This window comes from Echeneis naucrates, chromosome 19 (assembly GCF_900963305.1).
Source record: "Echeneis naucrates chromosome 19, fEcheNa1.1, whole genome shotgun sequence".
NCBI lineage: Eukaryota > Metazoa > Chordata > Actinopteri > Carangiformes > Echeneidae > Echeneis > Echeneis naucrates.
Genome location: NC_042529.1, coordinates 12,302,806 through 12,326,889, shown reverse-complemented (window position 1 = coordinate 12,326,889; position 24,084 = coordinate 12,302,806). Strand labels below are relative to the sequence as shown.

Below are 24,084 nucleotides of genomic sequence, written 5' to 3'. Positions count from 1 at the left end.
TGTTTAAAACATCCCTTGCCCTCTTTGCACTATTGATTCTATACATATAAAAGATCAACAGATACATCACCAGTTTAACATTCAGACTGAATTTTTTTTTTTTCCTGAGATTTTATGGGAAGCTGCTGCAAATCACTGTGTTGTTCTTGTTTGTTTGTTTGTTTGTTTGTCTGTTATTTTGGATTATTGCTGTATACTGTATTGTCCGCTTCTGCAACAAACAAGCTGCAAACCGCAGATGCTTGTCTTTGTTTGACGGTACGGATTGTTTGTGGCGTATGAAAGGATCTTCCCTCTTTGACTCTCACCTATCCCCCTCCTGTTCGAAGCCTTCAGGTGGGACGTTGGACAAAAGCGGAGTCCTAGCAGCATGGCAGCCACCAACCCTTCCTCCTGCCACCTTTTCCTCTTCTTCTGCATTTCCTTCCTTATGAAGCAGCCTGCCTACACCCAGGACCCCTCTGTCACCACCATGACAGTAACCAAGAGCGATGCCTTCATCGTCCCCACCACGCTGGCCAATCAGACAACTCCAAACTATGTGGAGACAACCCTAAACACCCCTTTAGAAACGGGATTATCAACTCCTATAAGTGGGGGGGACGCAGATGACGAAGATGTCCCTCCAGCCGGCGGGACCCGTTGCCAGGGTTATTATGATGTGATGGGGCAGTGGGACCCGCCGTTCAACTGCAACGCCGGCGTCTTTCTGTACTGCTGCGGTACCTGCTTCTACCGCTTTTGCTGCCAGTTTCGCCAGCAGCGGCTGGACCAGAGCATCTGCTCCAACTATGACACGCCCATCTGGGCCAACACCGGCAAGCCAGTAGCCACAATCACAGAGGGCCAGGAGGACCAGGAGAGGGACCGCACACACCTCATTGTGTACATCATCTGTGGAGTGGTGGCCATCATGGTGCTGGTGGGCATCTTCACCAAACTGGGCCTGGAGAAGAGCCGCGGAGGACGCGGGGGAGCAGGAGGTGGAGGAGGAGGAGGAGAAAGAGGAGGAGGAGCAGGCCCAACACACTCTGACCTCAACTCTAGGTGAGGAGCATGTGTGTGTGTTTGTGTTTGTGAGGAGGTGGCCTGTATGTTCTGTATGCTGATAAAAGTAGAGATATAAGCAAAGGGGGCGGGGGGAAAAGTTTGCCAGAGAGTGCGCGTCTCAGAATGCATGTATGTGTGTGTAATTGCATGCACGTGGTTTCTGATGCATTGCAGCGATGTTGGAAAGTTGCAAATTCTGACTTCACCAAAACGGGAGAACAGAGAAAGAAACACCTGACTATCAAGATGCCCCACCAACATGTTAACTTACAACCTGCCAGCTTGGAATTTACAACTTCCAACTCTGAATGTGTATTCGCAGGCCTACTAACAGATGTGTGCATGAGCGCGTGCGCGTGTGTGTGTGTGTTAGCGTGTGTTGTGCTGCACGTCAACAATTAGTCTCTTATCCTACTCAAACATCACGTGACCCAGTTTGACCCGCTGATTCCAACCTAGTCAGGTCTGTCTTTAGAAAAGAAGCTGACCCATCGTGTTTGTTACATGTGTCTAACGTGTCTACACAACAATTCACACATATAAATCATGCTCTCATTTTGCTCATAGTTTTTTCATTGTTCCAAACTTTCATTGTTTAATTTTTTTTTCTTTGTGCTTTTTTCTTCTTTTTCTATTTTCCTCTTTCTTTTTCTTTTCCATATTATTTGTATATACCACCCCTTGTGTACCATTTGCTTTGCTTGTAAGCATGACTTACATTTGAAATAAACCACAAAAATTGAAAAAAAAAGAAAAGAAAAGAAAAAAAAATAATAATAAAACTCAACCGAGCAAATTTGAATGCATTCAGTGTTAAGTGTTGGGTAGGTGTTCAAAGAACTTTTGAAGTAGGAAAGTCTTTGTACATCTGTGGAAGAATTTCTTCTTTCATGTTTCGCTCGCATGCTCGGCTCCGTTAAAATCACTTGACATGCCAAAGAACAGATAATGAACAGGCCAAGCTGAGTGTTATATATGATTCCACTGTAGCGCTGATATTAGACGTTTGCAGTTCGATTCTTCCCCCCTCCCTCTCTCCACACACAGTGAGCACACGGCCCTGCTGCAGCGGGGTCAAATATGTGGTCCAAGGCTCAATCTGTGTGCCTCAGTAAATCATGCATGGGCAGCCTCTCCTCATTCTCCTCGCTGTCTCCAGCTCGTTCTTCTCATCTCTCAGAGCTTCTTGTTTGTTCCTCTCATCAGACTTCCTCACAAAGTCCTCATCCTCAGCCTTCCTCCAAATTTCCCCTCAGCGCCTCCCTGACCAACCCCTATTCTTCCTTTTTGCTTTCCTTGTGAGGTGGACTTTTGGTTGACCGAGGTCGATTACTGCCACTGCCATCTTTATTCAATCATCTCTCATCGCTCATTCCATTCTCCATTCCTTCCATCTCTTTCCTCATCTCCTCACCTTGTTCTTGCCCTTTCATCCTTCCTGTTAGAGTTACATCTTACTCGTGTCGTCCCCTCATTCCCTTTGCCTCCACTAATTTATTACTTTTTTTTGGGGGGTGTTTTTGTGGACACACAAACTGAAGCACTCTCCATTAACCGGCAGCTCTGCTTGTGTGTCTTCCCATTAACCTGAGCTGCAAAACTCATTCGGAGGATAACACACAGCCAGGATTAATATTTCCTGCAGAGTAGCACCTCACTGAAATAGAAACACTCCCGCTGCATAAACACCCCCCCACCCCCAATCCTACCGCCACCACTCCCTCCCTTCTCTGTGAGCCCATCTCGACAAGATTACCGCTCCTCCTTGAGATTAAAGAAATTTCACCAAGATTACAGCTTTACCGTTTCTGGACTGTTCTGCCTGCACGCTCATTTAGTTATTAGCCTGCTGACATAAATCCCTGGTCCAAATGTGTACATGTAACTAAGACGTCATGTACTGCACACACTTCCTGAGGTGAAATGTATAAATATGTGAAAACAGCCACCCACTTTAGAGTCGGGTCTTAAAGTGGCAGAGCACAGAAGGCAACTTTTCCGCTTTACTCTCATGCATGTACCTGCTCTGATTTCATTTCTCTTACTTTCCGTCCCACCACATTTTTCTCTGTCTCCACATCCTGCAAGCAGAGGGTGATTAGCACCATAAAATTCCCAGCAGTTCTCCCAAATCAGCTTTGAAAACTAAAATCTAAGGTGATCCTCCTCTCAGATTACCCTCCTCCTACATACGCACACACATCCCCGCATAGCCACATGCACACTCACACGCACCTCCTGATACGTCTCTGCCTCCCTCCAACCACGCCAGGTTTGGTTTGTTTGCAGGCTGCGCTCATCCTCAGCTCACAAAAGGGAACGGAGCGCGTCACCTCAGGTCATTCATGTCAAGTCTCATGAAGGCCTCTACTGGAGAGGCGCTGGCTTGATAGCAAGAGAGTAAACAAACACTGATGACCTTCATCATTTTACGCACACACAAGCGCACACACCTCCACACACACACACACGCACAGATTTATAGTTCGATTAGCAACAAGAATGATAGCGGTGGCATTTGAGCTGGCGGTCAGGATAGCCAGGAGCCAGGCGAGATGGTGGGGTTCACCTAACATGAGTTTCAGAGGTCAAGGACCAATGTGGTGGCAGCTGAGGTCACATGGTGCGTGCGCAAATGTGGGCAAGGGCAAGGGAGTGCCTCCATGCATGTGTGTGTCAGTGTGTGTGTGTGTGTGTGTGTGTGTGTGTGTGTGTGTGTGTGTGTGTGGGGCCATTTGTGTTCCCAAATAGAGGAAACCTTCAATCGACAATTATTAGACAACTCTAGAGAAAGATCATCAGATATTAGATCAACTTGGTACAACGATGGATTCTGCTCAGACGCCTGTAAGAGTCACTTTGTGGAGTTTTAAGGCTTTGACCTGGTTTAAACATGACAATCAGATCCACGTGTAGGTCCATATATCCATATATTTGATTGTGCGTGCATGTTGCCTATTTCCAGTGTGACTGTGTGTTTATCCTCTGCAGTGGGCTTTTTAGCTATCTAGTTATGTAATGAAGGACACACTCATCTAAAGAGTTTGACTGCTCTGCCCCGATTTAAGGCGGACAGATAAGCAATACTCAATGCAGCATGGGTACATATGGACCATCAGCGCACGCAACAACTGGGCTCACTTTTCCATTTCACCCCCTCTCCCTCTGTTTGACACACCCATCCTGCTGACACCCGGTCATGGTGTCATGGCTCATATTTTGAGGCCAGGTGAGCTTTCATTGAGCAACGCAATGTTATAAAACATTTAGTTAATCTTGACCTTTAAGTCTCTGCTGAACTGAGACGTTGGTTTGTTTAAAACTAAAAACACAACAATAACATGCAGCGTTATGAAGCAAAATTCACAGGTATTGTTTTTTCCGCAGCATTATTTTTTACTCATTCCAAATATTCACAACCTTTTAATTTCCCCATCTAATAACCATCAGTGTGCAACTCACTGGTTGCAAAAGTAAGTCAGAGTGTATTGAAGTCTAGGGGAAAATGGCCAGCCTCGGTCTCCAGTCTCTTCTTCAATGCAACATAATTTTTCAAATGATGATCCTATTTTGATGGAAATAGACCATAAATTAGAACATGGCTATTGTGTCATTGGTGGGCTGAAACATGTCGTGTTTTGATTTTATTGTTTCTGTTGTTGTTGTATTGGTACTCAGGGACTACAGATGAAAATTTGCTTTTAGCTAACTCTGGCTGAGAGCTGTGTATTGTCCCTTTTAAATAAATAAATAAACATCAATCAGGATTGAACACAGAGCAGGTGAAAGCCAGCCCTCACTTCTCCTCATCTCCTTACTAAATCAGGATGGTAACATTTCACAAATCAGTGGGTGACATCAAAGTGCCACTTAATTCCACTATCCTGTTTTTCTGATGAGCCCCCCCCCCAGTTGTCACTACTTTTAATGTAACGTCCTCACATCTTCGGAGTGAGTATCTCCACTGGGAAGCTGAAAAGACCGAAGTTTTCACAGAGTTTCCTGTTGTCATGCTCCACTTCCACGGCTCCATCTCTCCAGCCATCTGATCACCTCCAGGGGCGAGCTGTCACTGTCTGTCACCCCTCACCTGCCACCAATGTGTGTGAGCACAGCCGCGATCATCTATGTTTACAAAGAAATGTGTGTGCACATAAACTGTATGTGCCGCTGTTATTCTAAAAGTGAGAGGACATATACGTCGACAGCTTCCTGGCTGTATCAGATGTGACACTTTTCACCCTTCAGTCTCCGTACCTTCCTCTGTTCGCCTCCACTCGCAGCGTCACTGGGCCCACACGCTCTAAAATACAGGTCAGCACCCACTTGACTCAAGGGTTTGGCCTTGTGCTGTTTTTGTGCTGGTATTTGTAGTTGGAATGTTTGTCAGGGTAAAGCTGAAATAGTTGACATACAAAAAGATGACAGCTTCTTGTTTGTCAGCTTGAAGGTGGCAGTTCAGACTTCAAGGATCTTGAAAATAGTTAACTGTCATAGTCAACTCCGTATCAGTCAAAAGAGAAGTTCATAAGACCAGCAGACTCAAGCGACCTGGCCCCTGTGGCTCCTTTTCATCCTTCTCCCAAATGTGTAATGGGCCATCTGTCTACAGCTTCAAACACGGAGGAAAACCAGCTAAATCAACTGAGATAACTATGCAAGCATTTCTTTCACTTTCAAGGTGGCTGAATAAAGGAAATAGTTGCAAGCCTCTGTGTCAGAGGGAGTTAGCTTGGTAACTCAAAATATGGCTTAACAATAAACCAGATAAAATAGCGTGTGGGCTTCCTGGTGGCTAATGGTACATTTATTTTTAATATCCCCCCCCCCCCCCCCCCCCCCCCCCCAAAAAAAAAAAAAAAAAGAAGAAGGGAAAATCGATGTATGCCCTTTGCTTGAAGGGACGGTTACATGTTCACTTGTTAAGCATAAAAACACAGACACTGCTGTTTCCAGCTGTACAATATCCCACGTTTAGCTGTGCGGGCAACATGAAAACTGAAAAATCACCACATGCGTCATAATTAATCCTTTTTGTCACGCACATTAAAATCACAGCTTTCCACCAGGAAATGAGCAGGCAGATGTAAATGTGGGTGCGATTACGCCACCTCCATTTATTATGACAAAAAAAGACATGTCATTGCATTTACCCGGTGTACGCACAAAGTGTACAAGTTTCCATCAACTTAACTTGATTTAAACTACGAGATACAAAATGTTACTATTAGATATCATATTTTAGATAGCAGATCTGAAATGTTAATTAGACGCAAGTATGTACTGCATGAGATATAACGTATTAAGTTAGTATATTATCTTACATATCGGCTCTATCAGGTAGTGACTGATTTTATAAGGAAGCATTGTCTAGAATGTTCACTTCAGCTCAGAATCCAATTTATGTCCACTAAAAAATGTATGTATGACACAGTTCTGGTTTATTACTGTTTATTAAGCTGGCTTTAATTAAAATACCTAAAATGTAATTGGTAAAAGAAAAACAGATGAAACAGAGCTGATAAAATCCACACACTGAAGAAACACAAAACGGCCTCATAACTTGGTGTATGTGGCCTCACCATCTTCTCTCTAACTGTAATTGTCAGCAACGGCAAGGCTGGTTTTAACTGTGTCTTTGAAGAAAAGAGGGAGCGGCGAGTAACGACGGCGCAGGAGCGGTGGCATCAGACGGCTGATACGGATCATCCACAGCTGCTCTTCTTTTTCAGTGGATTATCTGAACGTTTCTCTTTTGTAGATAAAGCACAGGAAAGATGAGGCTCAGAAACTGGAACGTGGCGGTGGTTGGAGAAGACAGATGGTGACGGCGTGTGTTTGTGTGTGCGTGCGACAGATCGATGTGAACCGCTGTCCTCGGGGAAAGGTCACATGTGAAACATACTTTCAACATGGCTGTGTCTTCACCTGTTTGTGTGAGTTTATTATTCGAACCTTTCACAGGCGCGACGGCTTAGTGACACACGACAGCGGTGCAAATTGTAAATGGTGTAAAATATAAAAATAATGTCGGATTCTTATAAGATGGTGCCATATTTGTGAAAGTGCATTCGCATGTGCAGTGATGGGATCAATAATGTGTGCACTAAAGCATTAAGAGGGCATGAGGTTGTACAGGAAACATGCATTGCACTGAATGTCCTGAATCTACAGGCCTCGCTGCATTCAGGACGTTTTACATTTGTGAGAGAGGCCTTTAGATAGATATTAGCTAATTGCTGGGTGTATGTCCTGAACTGTGATTTGGGTGGGGGATGGATTGTTACAGGACATTAGCAAAGTCTCATCTCACTCTCGCTATAATGTGATGGGATAGAATGGAGGTCCTGATGATCTAAGGCACATCAATGTTATGTAACTTGCCACAGAGTGAAAAAGAGGAGAGGTAACCTATAACACATGGGATACATGCATCCTGCGGCACGTCCCGTGAGATTTCCACAACCATCGAGATCAACAACAGTATTCAGCTGCCACACGAAAATACAAAGCAGTCTGCGAATATTGCAGCTCAGTAGGAAGTTGTACATCAGCAAAAAAAAAAAAATTCTACCCATAATTTTAGCAAAAGATCTGGTCTGGGTTCAGAGCAAGATAATAATATGTAACCTTTCCATTCAGCCAGCAGTGTTTTTCATCAGATATTAGTTGTTATATCTTGGCAACTTTTGCACAATAATGGGATGAAGTTTCTTTTCTTGGGAGTTTTGACAGATGTGAAAGATGTGACAGTTCAGATTTTTCTGACACTCAAATGTCTGGTATTTGGAGAGACTTGCCAAAACCTTTTTCTTTTTGCAGCAACTGTCAGAGACTTGTGGTCTCTCAAGACAAAGTTGCATCTCTTGCTGTGGGTGGAAATGATGAGAGTAAAAGCCCGAAAGTGTGGTGAGGCACATGGAGTTTCCCGAAAACCTGCCTGACAATCAGAATAGACTGATCCAGCCATCAGCCTTCTTCGGCTCTGCCTTCTCCTCTAAATGTGGTTTCTTCCGGTTACAAAATAAAAACAAACAAAGAACTAAGATGGCCAATGGGCAAATTACAAAGTGGAGACTACAAAACAGCAGCTCTCAAACCATTTGGTGGCGTCACATTGGTTCAGATAAAGTAAAGAAGCATCGGTTCAAGAGTTTCTTTGCTTTCAAGGCCCAAAATGCAGTTAAACTGTTGTTAAATACATGTAGGTCCCCACTCATCAACACTGGTGGTGTACCAACAAAACAAGGACAGGAAGACAAAGATTAGGCACTCGAAGGACGTCAATTTATTCAAGCAGCAATTTATGACCAAATCTGCACCTGCTAATTCCTAATACCGCCGATTTGGACCCACCATGGACTATTTTTGTCCATGGTGGGTTCAGTTTTTTTTTTGTCTTCCCCACCCAGAAAGTCTTAATCCTGGAACCGGCTGCACGGCCATCTAAACTCCATGAAAGGCATCCACAAAAACTCAGCCAACGCTCCATAAACACTACATAGCCTGAAGACAGGTGCAGTTTTTGTTGCAGATTAAAAGTCCAAATCAGCAAGTTGTTTGAGCGGTGAGCCAAAAGAAGAGCGTGTGGAGGCCTGAGGCGCCGTACAGCAATGAGTCAGACATGGGATGAGGAGCAGAGAGAGAGGGAGAGAGGGAGACTGGAGGAGAGGAAGACAAACGGTGCGGTTTAAAGAGGAGGGCGAAGAGAAAAGGACAGATTTAGGGCTGCGTTTAGGTGAGGAGGGGGGAAAGAGGGAAAGAATGAGAATAGTGAGCAAGAAAAGGAATTGACAACTAAAGGGAGAAAGTGACTTAATTCTTAACAGAAGAAGAGGAGGCGCTGAAAGTCTTTGTTGTGTGATGCAAATGTTCAGAAGGGAGACAAATTTAACGTCATGAATCTAATGCGCAATTTCACAAAGACACACACCATGCACAGTTTACATAAAAGGATTCTCAAGAAGATGATTAAGATCTGAATTGATTTGAATGAATGAATATGATTTTCTGTTCCAAAATCTGAGCCTATAAATAGACAAACACAGTCTCTGAGGTTTTCAAGGCAGAATCCAACAAAGCAAAACCTCGTAAATGTGTTTCTTCAGGGTGAGGTCGGTGCTGACCTTCCTTTGAAATGTGTCATTTATTTACATTTGAGCTGGTGAGTTCCTTTTAACATCCCCAAAAAGCTTTGAGAAAGCTCCATCTGCAGCTCAAATACAAAGGTCAAGCATCTACACGCAAACTGCTCACACGTGCATCCGTCTGTCGACAATGAGATACATGTGGATGATAAAACGAGCAGGTTAATGGTACCTGGCACCAAAACAGCATCGACCACAAAGTCCCTGCAGGAGTTTGTTGGCACCTGTGACCCCGCTATTCACACACATTACCACACCTACGGATAGTTTATAGATGATCAGAGAAGTCGCCAAAGGGACTCACATTCCCATTTGGCAGGTTGAGTGTGAACAAGCTGCCCCCGGCTGTTGCTGTTAGGTCGGTCATATCTTTGTGTGTGTGTGTGTGTGTGTGTGTGTGTGTGTGAGGCAACGGCTAAACACATGAGCTTCGTTAGCGGAACAGAGGCACCACTGTTTGAATTATTGATCAAGGGAGTGAATACCATCAACACTGTAAATTCAGCAAATGCACAGGGAAAGGAAGAAATGTTTATCAAAGTGATGAGTATGCCTGCATGTGTGTGTGTCTGTGTGGGACAGGGAGGGTGCCATCAGCTCGGGGAAGGAGGATGGGTGGACGGTAAGCGTTTGTCTTCAGTTGATGGTAAACCCCCTCGTAGATAGAGTGTGTGTAGGTGCATGTGTCACACGCTTTTACATTTCTCACATCCACAAGTTCTTAGTCCAAACATAAATATAATCCAGGAAATGATATAATCCATATAGTGGTGCAATCAAGAGGCCTCTGGTCACATACAGATGACTGGAATTGATTCTGAAGGACACAATGAAGAAAATACAAATACACACAAGCTGTGTCCCAATTTACGTCCTTTCAGAGAAAGAAACCACAGCTTAGTAACCACAAGGCCACGAAGGCTGAACAGTCTGGCTTATGGAGGATTTACATATGGAATGCACTGCTTGCATAGTGCAGTCATAGTTGCTGCCATCTTGCCAGTTCTATCTCGCCCCTAGAGTTTTGCAGGATCCTGGAATGATGGCGCACATTCTGCACATTCTTCTCTAGACATTGTCTTCATTAATTGTTTATCATGGACCATATCAGACCTGGTATCGTGTGCATAGGAACATATTAGCCCACGACTTCATCGGCAGTCAGGTCACCTGCTGCTCAGCCATAGGGGGCAGTGCAGCATTCAGGGAGATAGGAAGGCGAGGCGGAAGGCAGCTGGAACAGTCTCGGGGCGTGCGAGACACCTCAGTGACTAAACACCCCGTTGATAATCAACATTACGGACAGTGTAGCTTGACCACTGAAGGGTCAGTCATTGTCAGTCATCACCCTTCTTTTTAATCTTTGCTGTAGCACAGTAGCACTTCATAAGCCATGTAAACAGACTTCAGTGTATTCAGTGCAGTTCCCTTTATCTTTAGGTTAGACAAAAGCACTTTCTAAACACAAACAGGTATGATCGTTCACTATTGGGACAAATGATATAAGATTATATGCAGATGCAGTAAAGATACAATAAGTTATTTAAATTCAACAGCAGGGTTGGTGTTGTTTTCACTTTGTGTATTGGTGTGTATGTGTCATGTCCAAATGTAGCACCACAAACAGAGGCAGTGTTGAGTGGTGCGCAGTTCCAAATGGGTGAGTTCAGAGATATTTTTACTGTACTGAGCAGTCAGATGGGGTGAGGTGATGTTAACGGGGACCGAGGCTGTAGTGATCATTATCGCAACACACTGTAACCCAAGACAATAATGTGCAGTCGGACTTGTGTAATTATCACATCTTCACAACATTGTCCAACAAATGGCTCCTTTACGCATTGATACATAACCAGACTCACACACACACACACAGAGATAGAGCGAGAACTAGGAATAATGAAAAAAAATAAATAAATAAATACTCACATTCAGAAACAAGCATCTTCCACAAACAGTGAACACTCCCCTGGGACAATAGGATGTATTGTAAATTAATTGTGTGTGTGTGTGTGTGTGCAGGGCTTCCAGCTGTCGGGGAAAGCCCTCCCTGAGGACCATCAAACTGCATTTGTGAGGAGAACAGATGGTGTTTGTCTCACTCACTGACTGAGTTTTTAGGGTTTTGCACAATTACTTTACAATTTATCTCATCAGTTCAAAATTCTGTCCATGTTGCAGGATGGAATTAATATCTTTGCACTTTCAGAAACTTAAACGTTAAACTAATCAGGACTAACGTTTCCTTTGTGGTCATAACGTCCTTTTCAATTGAATTTCTTTCCTGATATTTTATACAAACAACAAATTTAAGAGATAAACGTGTAACATTGACTTAGTTTATCAATGGAGATCAAATTCAGGTTGTGTGTTTGTCTTAAGGACGCTGACGGAGCTGCTGAAGCAGCAGGGGGGTGAGGTGAGCTCAGTGGAGAACGCTACGGCCAGTTCGCCCAGCAGAGGGAGAGCCAACGGCATCTCAGCCAGGATGAAGCGCAGCAGGAGTGGTGAGTACTGAGAGACACACAGGTACAGGTAGATTCAAAACAAGACAGAAAAATAACACTACTATGAATCACATTCCCATGCAGATTATATGATATACAACTGCAGCTCAGCTCAGCTGGAAACTTCCAGAGGGCAGCTTCAGTTTCAGAGTGCTGGTAGAGCTTTTGTTCTGTTTCTGTACTGAACAGCACTATGCGCCGTTGAACATGTAATGAATTAAACTTACACATTGACACATATAGAGTGCCGCAGGGATGATGAATCTTTCAAAGCGATCCTGTTCAGCATCATGCTGGTTCCCGCCACAGAAAGCCAAAGGGATTTTTAGATATGCTTCTGGATGAGTGCAGAATATAAATTGACAGAAACAAAGATTTGTATGGCAGGACAATTTTCATAAATGAACAGGACTTTATGATTACTTTTTTTTTTTTTTTTTATTAGAGTTGTTTTGGGCTTTTTATGCCTTTATTTCAATTTGTAAGTGGCAGAGAGGCCGACAGGAAACAGAGAGGGGAATGACTTGCAGGATAGGCCCCAGGCTGCTAAGCACTTGACCAACTGGCCGTACTCCCACCGATGCTAAACTTCCAACTTGTGGTTGGATTTATCTCTGACCTCTTCCACAGAGGTCTTTTCTCTCTCAAAGGTAGAAATCACCTAGAAAAGCCTCTTCAACCCCTTAGAAATGCAAAAAGCTTGAAGAAAAGCAGCAGAGAGAGAAGAGGCTACAGCTCCTCACACTATCACTCACAGACCACTCTCTGACTTCACCAGTAACACACACGCACACACATACTTACACTTCATCTCGCAGACGATTGCTCATTTGAGGCTCCTCTTCTGTGCCCTGTTTTTTAAAGCCGCAGCCCCCAAAGAGTAGAGGCAGCGGAGAGAGTCTCATCTCATTTCGCTGCTTAGATGTTTCAGCCTGAGATTCAAAGAGGTGAACTCTCAGTCACGGTGAATCTTTTGGTAGATTGTTTTTTATTTCAATTTATTATTTCTAAAATTCATAACATGACCTAAAAAAATTGTAAAATCAAGTTTTTGACCCCTGTCCACGAATACTTCTAAACTTTCATTTAGTTTCAGGAGTTTTCTCTATCCCTGGTGACTGATTGTTTGTTTGAATTGGTTGAGACTAAATCCGAACTCTCCTGTGTCACGGCAGCACAACGAAATTCAAACGTCAATGAGCTGACAGAACATAAGTAACATTTACACACCGTCGCAGTGATTAGCACTGTTGCCCCACAACATGACGATTCTGTTTCAAGCCCCTGATGGGGCATTTCGGCGTTGTTGCATTTTCTCTCCAGGTACTGTAGCTTCCTCCCACATCCTCAGTTGTTGATACGTTGGCAGTGTCTGACTCTACATAACTCCTACCTTATCCAAAAATGTGGCGAACCTGAGACTGTAAGCCCAAGAGAGTGAGTACAGACAGCTGCTGATTAGTGCTCACATTCAAATTAGAGGATATTACTTCAAAACCTGGACAGATATGTCCTAGATCCTTTTACTGCTGCTGATGTCTGCAGATGGACACCCACAAACTTTAGTCGTCATTTGAGGAACTGCCGTTTTCAGCAGTTCCTCAAATGCGGGCCTCATTTTTTAAGTTGGGGAATTAACAGCTTGCATCTGTGATTCCTCCTGTTGCTGCATTTGAAAAAATGTAAGTTATATGTAACCAGATTGGGGTCGTCACAATCACCCAGCTACCTTTGGGACACTAACTAAACTACTAGTGTTTGAATAATAATAATTAAAAAAAGGCCTAAACTAATTAAATTTAAAGTGACAGAAGTGAAAACAGGGGACTTGGCCTTGATGTTAATTTGTTTTAATATTTAGGCTCATCCCGCCCATTTCTCTTCCAGAGTTGGAGAATGTCCACTGGCTGTTTGTGGGAAACAAACATGGACAGAAGAAAAATTGTCCAACGGGCAGATTTGTGCCAATTAAACAAAACAAATCCTCATCCCATCACATCAATACTCTATGACAGGTGTTGTCTCTGAAGGGAAAAGTAGAGTAACCAATGACAACTTTGCCTCAAGACTTTCTGAACACGTCACCCTAAAGCTACCAACAAATGCATCCTTTGTGGTCATAACGTTTTTTTAAGCGAATTTAGGGGTTGGCATTTGAAGGCCTTGACATCAGTGCGTCTAATCATGAGTCACCTCTGTCTGTCCCAGATCTTCACCCTCTATTCACCCCCTTTAAACTCCTGTGTGATCTCCAAAGGAGTGCCAGGAAGCTTTTGTTTTATTTCTGTTGTCTACTGTAGGCACTGTGGATTCAAGATGACACACGCTGTATACAGAATGTCATGCCAAATCTTTTCTAACTGAACCGCAGGAAATGGAGCACTAAATAGATTGCCGAGGCAGAAACAGATGGACTATTGGTTTTTCCATTGCAAGCAAGATGGCAGACAGAGGCCTCTGGAAACAGTCGTGCTCATTACCTTCAGATAAACTGAACGTTTGAACTGATCGGAGGGAAGTGTAAATGTCGACCGGGGTTTTGCAGCTGATTTTCAGTTTGAAGTGAAATGAAGTCAATTTCGAAAGAAGAAGCAACGAAAACCTCCTCTAATTTAGCTACTGCTAGCAGGTTTCAGATAAAGCTTTGTGACTCCATCTTTTTGTTATGTTGGTTTAAACATTTCTTAAATACAGTGCAATGAGAACTGTTCTAATTCTCTACTACTGTGTTGCTGTTTGGTCATAACCGAATAAGCCCACATATCATGCAAAAATACACCATATTACCGACACTGAAGATGCTCCAACCTCTGTGTCACTTTGACCTTAAAAGTTGCGCAATTTTTTAGATTTACAGCAGCTAGCATTATTGCCTCACAATAACGTGGGTTCGATTCCCAGGCCTGGAGCCTTTCTGAGTGTGGAGTTTTCTTGTTCTCCCCGCGCCTACATGGGTTTCCTCCAGGTACTCCAGTTTCCTCCCACCGTCCAGAGACATCATGTTGTCTGAGTGTGAGTGTGAGTGGTTGTTGGTCTCTTTCTGTCTCTGTGTCTCTGTGTGTTGGCCCTGTGATGGACTTGTGACCTGTCCAGGGTCAGAATTGGGATTGGCTCCAGCGCCCCCCACTACCCAGAAACGAACAAGCGGTAGAAGATGAATGAATGTCAGCTGAGGACAGGAGAAAAATATGTCCACAAGTCTCCAACAAACATGAGTCATCACAGAGAGAATGCATTCTCAGCCATGAGACACAAACTATTATTGACATATTTTTTGCATATGAATGATCAGCACGAATCTGAGCTGCCCTGCACGTGTCGTGTTAATCATGTTGACAAAAAAAACATGTGTGTGACTGATTCAGCAGATTGCACAGAAGAAGGATCACGAGGTTCACAGGGGTGTCAGAGAATCACATTTGTCTGTTCTAACTTGTAATGATGACGCACACAGACACATACGCACATCTCATGGCTGACAAACCTGGTACATTCTCTGTTCTCTCATTTCACCTGTCTGCTGGTAGTTTCTTCTCCATTACCATTCACTACAGCTCCTGTTAGTCTGCAGGACTCTTTTTAGCAGTGGCAGATTTTAGCACTTGCCAAAGGCTTTAATAGGATTTAGATGAGGACTTATCACTGGTTAGATTAAAGAAGACGGCCTTTTTCTTTTTGGGGTGTGCATTGTGACTCAAAACCTTATTTTCCAACACTGGGTATCCAATTTTGCTCTAAAATGCCTTGGTAATCCTGCAAGCCATTTCATAAAGGCAGAGAATGATAGAGATGTCTTCAAACAAGCTTTGTATTTGCCTATCCCTACATCATTACACCAAAGACACTGTGTTTTATCGGCCTTTTGCTGATTGTTACTCTTCCCTTTTTGTTTATTTCCTTTAGTTTATTTTGTTTGAGGAACTAATTTAAATTAATGAAAAGGAGCCTTTTTCCCACCATGGATATTTTATTAAAATATTCTGATCGTAAAAATTTGGTTTGTTGACATTTATTTCTTAAGATATTCTGCATTAGGACAGGGAGCGTCAACTCAGCAGACACACAGAAACCCTCATATTTCACCTTGTCGATGTCCGACACCGTGCAAGTCACTGTCTTCTTTATCACTCTCCCTGTGGCACTCTGTGGGTTTCTTTAAAGTATCGTTTCATGTGCGCGTTCATACATAAACCACACACTGTATGTAGAAGCACGTGCTGGCCTCACTGTTGCTCTCAATATTTCACGGTCATGAGCACTCACAGTAGCAGCAGTGGAAATAGTAGAGAGATGCTACAGGCCTGTGTTTGTGTGTGTGTGTGTGTGTGAGTGAGAGAGAAAGAGAACTTTCTCCTCAAAACTGACTTGAAAATGATTCCAGGTCTAACTGTCTCGCCTCTGCATCATTAGTGTTTTTGCTGAAACTGGCTTCTAGATAAACTGGGAAGGCAGAATATCTGGCACGCTGTGAGCCCAGGCTCGTTATTTAATTGCCAGCCTACTATTTCACATGAGTGAAAAATATAGCCTGCTCCTTTTCATCTCAAACATCTGCTAATCAGAGAATGTTTCATATCTGCATGGCTTCACTATTTATAATTCATGTCCCTATTCTTAATGGCAGGCCAGACAACAACTGAGCATTTCCTTTAAAAGAATTGTTTAATATTGAGGTAGGTTTTTGTACTCCTTTTAGCCTCCCGATGAAAGCACAGTTGCCTGAAGCTGGATTAAAACATTCAGGACGCTGAAACAGAATTAGATCAAATCTGACTAAAACCACAGGCAGTATATAAAAGTTAACATTGACTCCAGGTCTGGAAAGTAAAGCAAATCCCTTTAAACCTAAATTCCATCTAATGACCATCAAGAGGCAACTCCACTAGTTGTAAAAAGTGAGATTGTAATGAAGTTTAGGGGATTAATAGCCCTCCTTCTCATTTTATTAGCTCAGTAAATATTTCCCAAATGAGTTTATGGCTTCTAATTTCAAGTCATCATGGTCCCGCTTAGAGCAAAATCAGGGTGACAATCAGGATAGAGTCCAGAGCAGGTAACAATTTTGACTGCAAAAATTCAGGTTAATCCTACTGTTGATACCAAAACACACATACACATATATAATATAAACACATGGTACACATGATACCATTTAGAGTATATTGTATAGTTTAAAGTTTGAAGTTACATTCTACATGACTGTCAATACTCCACACACAGGTGTGACTAACTTTGCTGCGATTCATTTATTCGTATTCCCACACTTCATTTGTCAAATATATACCTAAGCAGACACAGCTGGGGACAAAGCGGCTCTCTTGGTCCCTCAGGTGTAGAAGCGTGTTTCATCCTTCCTGCATCAATGAGACAGCTGAAGCAGAGGGAGCCCGCGATCCCCACTGCGAGAGAACATATTACATAACTCATTAAGCAGCAGTCCTGCCCGTTGCTCTGCACTTAAAAGATACTGATCCCAGACGTGTATTCGGTGTTGCCTAATGGGCAATATATGATGGGGCTTTAAATCTGAAGTCCATAATCAAAACATCTCCTAATTCTCTCAGTTAGAGTTTTATGTATTGTGTAAGCAGAATGGCTAGGCTGATGCACTCCCTAATAATGTTTTTTTGTTTCAGCGTGTGAGTAAATGTGTTTGTGACTTTGGGGGACATTGGCATAGGAATTGTTATTTGGGTTACATTCCTTTTAAACTTGTTTATTTTATGGTATTATTATTATTATATATACAGTAAAATCATAATAGTATAGTGAAGTATACCTCAAACTCGCTTCTGATGAAAGTCAGGTTTTTCATCTTGTTACCATCCATATAATGTCTTACGTAAATAACACAAATAATAAAAGAGGTTAACTCACGATTTCTAATTCAGCACAGTCACTAACACAGTGTCAGCCACTGCCAGTTACAGGCAGCAAAACAACTAAACAGAGAGTGTGAACATTACATCTGGTCTGCCTGAGGCTCAACCATGTGGCTGTCCACTCTAGGTAAGCGCTCCACTGTCAGCATGAACCTCATTCAAACAGTGGATGAGAATATACATGGAGAAATAAGAAACCGCTGACTATTAATTAATTAATCATTTTTGCATAGTTTAAAACATGTATGAAAAAGAACAGTTATTGGAGCTTGAGGAGACCCAACTTGCATATTTGCCCACTAAATGCAATGTTTTATGGCTAAGAGGAGAATCAGGTCAGAATCATTTTTGTAGTTCACTACCATTTTCACAATTTAGTCTCTAGGAAAATGTTATTTGATACCACAATCTCATTTTTCAGAGGAACGGTTACTTCACTTCTATAAGGATTTCCTGAATGTCAACAAAAAAAAAATGGAAAAAGAGCTGAAGCGGAAATCTGATAAGGAAAGTGATATAAAATAAAAAATAGTCATAAATCATGACAGGACTCCTTCCAAAAAGGACTCCTTCCCAATAATCTGCTCTTCTGGCACATGCTGAGAGGTCAGCAACGCTGGATTACGCTGGGTGATTTTCCTGTGCACCACAAGCACACACATGGCAGACATAGCTATCAATGTGCTGTGCATTGCAGTTTAAGCTGATTAGGGGGTGAGATGTTTCACGTGTTGTGTGTGAACGGTGATTAAGGTAGAGGCTCAGAGCTGTGAGTGTAACTGGTACTGTAAAGACTAACCCTTGACGTCCCTTCCCCACCCCTTTGTCCTCAGCAGCATTTTCTAATTTATTTCACCACGACATCCCATCATCCTCTCTTCTCTCGCTCTCTCTCTGTGTTCATCATATAAACCACATACAATCCTGTACGCGTGTATCTCCATCATGTGTGTTTGTGTGTGTGTAGTGATTGGCATTCACAAGTTGTGTTAAGTACACCTCTGCAGTGGTAGTCACACGTCTTTCATACTGTATCTTTCTTCGTCTGACACAGCACTGCTCTATCCACACACACACACACACACACACACACACACACAGATGCGCTTGGCTCATCCATGGCGAATCAGATTGACGAGTGTATCAACCCACTTCACTGTTCAGTTTAAGGATATGTCAGAATAACACAGAAACAAGCGCTGACACACTCATCCCCCCAAAAAATACAAAAAAAAAAAAAAAAAACACCACTCCTGAAAACCACAGATTTTTATTTTTTTTTTCTCGCTTCCAGATGACCTTATAAAGCTATTGAGGTGTTTGACTGTGTGAACATTTATGAGCACTACATGTGTCCAGCCATCCCTAGGGCTGACGTCAAGTGAGCTGACTGCATCATTGGACTTCATTAGGGCTAATAGCCAGGGCTTCACTCCCTCAGCTTTGTTTGTTCCATTGTTCATTAACCCCAGTTCGTTTAGCCTGAGACTGACAGGCTGTCAGGGTTGGGGGCTGCCGAATCACCCAGTTTTCAGCTCCTGTTAATCCAACATTTATGTTACACTTCTACAGCATGTAGGATCAACTGCGAGATTCACATCACGACCACTGAGCGCTAAATCTCTGAAACAACAAGTACAATTCCAAAATAAATGTTCATGTGTTATTTTGATAATTTCTCACAGCAACTAGGGTTAGAGTTATCCCAAAGTCTCTGAAATATCCACAAGAGTCTCCGAAAGGAACGGCTGTGTTAGTGAGCGTGATGATTACCTCCCCGCAGGTTGATCTTCATCACACACTCACATACTTGGAGTACCACCTGGATCTGTGCTGTGCTGATCTGGGCTGTAAGTGAATTATAATGAAGCTGCCTAATGCACTTTCCAGTGCGCACTGCACACGGTGGGAACTTGAAGGTGTCAGGTTGTTTACAGACTGCGATGCGTCAGAGGAAATGTAGCAGCTCATTCCAGCCCCGGGCCATGCTAAGAGGTTAATCCAGCCATGGTTCATCTCAAATGTTTGTCATCTTTAAAACATTGAAGGAGGTTGTGAAAAAAGCAAGTGTAAAACAGGATGTGCACTCCGGACTCTGGAGTGAATCCGATGGCTGTTAGGCCCTTTGTAAAGGTTAAGTAGATCGTTTGCTTTTTATTAAAACTGCTGTGTTTGTCACTTACACATTTTGCTTCTCTTTTTGCACCACCAGAACAGTATCATCTGAATAACTCAGCTTATGGACCGTTCGGGCAAGGGCTGCCACACCCACACAGCAACCACAGCACAGTGGGACTCAACAAATACACCTCCCTCAAAGCTGTGGGTAAGTCTCTCACATACACAAGCGCGTAAACCGACACTGACTCCAACTGACACAGTAACCTTTACAGTACAGTGCAGTGGGTTGGCAGTACAGGAGCTGTCAAACGATGAGGGTGTCTGTGCCTCTCGGCAAAAAGAAAGTCAATCTTAAAGAGGAGCCCACGCTTCTTCCGCCCAACGCTGTGCTGCGATGGTGAATTTTGCACTTAGACTTGCTGCCACTGAACAATTTATTTCTTTAAAAAGTAATTTGCGATAACCTTGCTGTTTTAATTGTCACCCAGGCTCAGGTTTGTACAGCAATATTTTTGCGCTGTTCACTGCCAATGATGGATCTTTGTAATACATGTATTGTACCAGAACAGAGCCTCTGAAGCAGGAAGAAACTACTAAGGTATTATGAAAGCTAGACATATTATCCTTCTTTCTCCTCAGTTTCAGGTTAATTACACCAAACTAAAAACTTTATGGACAAAAATGTTTGTATAGTTGCAATTCTTTGTAATATGAGATTTTTGTTGTTCAGGAATCGTTGGATGTGGATACAACATAATATTGGTTGCTTTAATGAATGTTCAGGAGAGGAAAAGTGAAATCAACCCCTATCTGATAACCACATTCGCATCCAAACGCAAAATATTCCCCAAAAACATTCACAGTGTAAAGACAGTAATAGAGCGTCCGTTCCATTTACGCAGATGTTTGATAAAAGGCCTACAGATTTGTGATGGAACAGTAGAGTCACCTCAGCTTAGAGCTGAGGCTGCAGGGTCTTTTACTACGTGACTGTACAGACCATTTTGCTTCTGCAAAGGTCACACACTTATGTTGTTGTCCTTGAATAGAAGCAAGTGTAATAGTGTACAGAACTGCATCCAACCCCAGGCTCCTCATTTGGACAAAGTAAAACTACCACTGCGCCAAAGGCAAATCACTCCTTGTCAAGGTGGATTTTGTTACCCTTTATTCTCTATGGGACTTTGATGGAACATGAGCAGCAGCTCTCATTACACACAGTGCACAGTTTACACTTAGGATGTACCCGAAGGCCTCAATAGACTGATGCAATTTATATTCAGGGTTAAAGTAAAAAGCAGTAACTGATCATCAGCCCCTTAATTATTGTTCCTACACATTCACAGTTTTGCTTGTTGGATATGTTGTTGGCTGCTTGACTGGGATTCACTGACTTTATTATTATTATTATTATTATTATTATTATTATCATTCATCTTATTTATAGACACGTTTAGTGGCCCTCAAGAAAACCCTTCAGTTTAGGCTACATACTGTTCATGCTTATTAAACTGAGTCAAAGTTATTAAAGATTAACCATAACTAGATTATGTGACTTACCAATGAGCCTGTTAAATAATATAGGTAGCTGATGATGTGCTCATTAGCTTCTCCAAATAGAACATTCAGACACAATTATATGAGTTCAGATTTCTTTCTTTAAGCTTCTATCATTTATTTGGTGAAAGCTTAAATAAAAAAATTGAGAGGAAAAGAAGATGAGAACAAACCACCATGATTGGTGGACTCAGTCTTCTGGACAAAAATGATAAAAGCTCACAGAAACAAGGTTACTGTTGATGTAGCCATGAAGATAGCAGCAGTGACCTCAGTGTTTAGTTTATTTAAATAATCCTCTGTGACATTCATGCTTGTCACACACACACTGGACTCAGGGCGAGGTTATTTATAAACTTTCATTGCAATGTCTCCACATCCTGATACACATACAGTTACCTCCATCATGTCCATTGCACTCCTCGGTTTCTCCCTCCTCCTCCTCTTCCTTCCTCTTCCTCGCCACGGTTCCTCTCTACTGCCCTCTCTAAGCAAAACAGCAACGCCACTACAATTCACCTTGAGGAATCCTTGAGAATACTTAAATCACTTCACCTTTCCTCTTCGATCTTCTTCAAACCCTCGCTCTCATCCAGACCTTCCTTCTTACTCTGACCACCCGCGTAATGTTGTCTCTTTGTAAATTCCACATTTTCTACACAAGATAGCCCAGATTTATTTCTAATGGGAGAATATATACTTTGTTTTCTGTTCTCTTCTGGCGGTTTGCATTGACTCTTCTGACAAAGCACTGGTTTTATATTTATCATTTTGTCACTCAAATTTCAAGTTTTCTGCAGTTTTACCATCCACCACTGTGACCCATTATGATTTTTACCACATGCTTTACATTCCTTTCTTATTACTGTGCATTTTCTGGGATGGCGATGATAAATTTACTGCTAGATATAAACTTTTAATGTAATAAAAATAATCATCATCATAAAATAATAAAAAGTAATAAGTAATAAAAATAGAGTGAGAGGATTCAACACCAGTTAACATCATCATGTTGATGGGTGTCGTTGCTGGTGCAGGTCTTTAGTTATCATTCAGATGGACAAAATTCAAGTGATGTGAATCATATTACATCATCATCATCAAAGTGATTCAATAATAAGCAATATCAGTAGTACAGAAATAGAAGTGGGAACTATTAGCCAACACTTTAGGGCACTGGTCAAAACAGACAAAGTTAGGTTGCTGTAAAACCTATTAGTGCATAAAACTGAGTAAGGGTGAGTTTTTGTTCTCATGGCTTCAATGTCTCATTTCTAAGAAAAAGAATGTGTGTGGCCTACCTTTAAAGGTTCCTGAAATCCTGTGAGGAGCAAATAAAGGTGACATGGCTGACAGGTCAGAGCTGGGGGTCCTAACAGAACTGCATCGTGGATTAAACATGATTCAGTCGTCAGTGTTCCTACAATGACAGACCCTGTGTTTGTACATTGACAGTTCATTTTAGGATACTTCTGCATATGACTCAGAACTGCATCAGACTGTGACAAATTAAAAATGACTCTTGAGTATGAAGAAGTTTAAAGAGGCCAAATATGGTATGTGTTTGCTTTAGTGGCCTGTGGGAAAACTGTGTGCCCTGCTCCTGTTTATTTGTGAAAAACAGTTATATGAAATAATGACAAATCCACCCATGTGTTTTAGCTATTGTGATTTCTCTTTGGCATTTGTGTATTTGTAGATTTGCATTTAATTTGTTTATAAATGATATCCCACGCTGAGCAGGACCAGGCTCATCTTTTAGTGGCCTGACGAAGGCTTTGCACTGGCAGTTTCTCATTCTCACAAACTGTCTCCACTCTCTTTCCTCACCGCAGCGGACAGTGCTTCTCGTAGCTATTACAAGAGCTTTCCACTCATGGACTTCACGCAATACCAACCTGTGGCACCTCCCTCCTTCCAGTCTGTGCCAGTGCAGCCCAAAGAAAAGTCCTATATCCACCAGCCCCTGCCAGCACACCACGACCTCCACGCCCCCCTTTCCATCTCCATCCCCTCCAGCCATCTGGAGCATTCGCGTCTCCCCAAGACCACCACGCACCCACTCCTCTCCAGCTCAGCCTTCAAGGCCTGGGAGCCAACTGGCCGCCATGTCCACAGACAGACCTCTGTCCCGGGCCACCCTACCTCCTCCGTACACAGCTCCACACGAAGACACGGCTACTCCACCCGGCGGCAACAGAGTATAGAGAACATGCCAGATCTCTTTAGCCAGACCTATGTAGGGATTTATGGAGGAGCTGGAGGAGGAGCAGGGCCGGGGCATCATGTCCAGGGCCCGCACCCATCTCAACCTTCCTACTACCACCACACCAGGCAGAAGAGCTACTCCACTCATAGCACAACTGAGGTGACTGTCTGAGTGCCAATGCCTCAGAGAGTGGCCTGCTGCAATGTTACGCATCCTAAAAAACCTTTGGTATTAATGCCAGAGTTTGGGACAGTTGGCCCAACACATGAGGGATATTAAACAGGGATACACATTCAGATTTAGGAGATGAAAGCATATTAAGAGTTAACAGAGAAATCAAGGAGAGCAGACACACTTGTCTTACAGATTAATGGACTCAGGTAGTAAAGGTGATTATAGGCCATACAGGGGTCATACATTGATCACACAAAGTATATAGTAAAGGAAATCTATCAAGCTTGCTAAAAACCACTCCGAGGCTCCAGCAGGTCACACAGCACACACTCTCTACCACCACAGTTTTGGCTGTACAGGCCTTATATGACGGACCAACAAAAATCTTGCTTGCACCAACTCACGGAGCAGGCAGCAAGCTTGATTTTATCTGTGAT

General features: G+C 42.8%; 1 protein-coding gene across 1 annotated transcript; it reads left to right on the top strand.

Annotated features, from left to right (window-relative positions):
• Positions 1–370: 370 nt before the first annotated feature.
• On the top strand, positions 371–23,742 carry shisa8b (shisa family member 8b). The gene is made up of 6 exons (XM_029528399.1): positions 371–968; positions 7,666–7,675; positions 11,550–11,704; positions 19,799–19,912; positions 23,100–23,503; positions 23,558–23,742. Exons 1-6 carry the CDS (start codon positions 371–373, stop codon positions 23,642–23,644), a joined length of 1,368 nt encoding a protein of 455 aa, XP_029384259.1. The 3' UTR covers positions 23,645–23,742.
• The last annotated feature ends 342 nt before the right edge of the window (positions 23,743–24,084 follow it).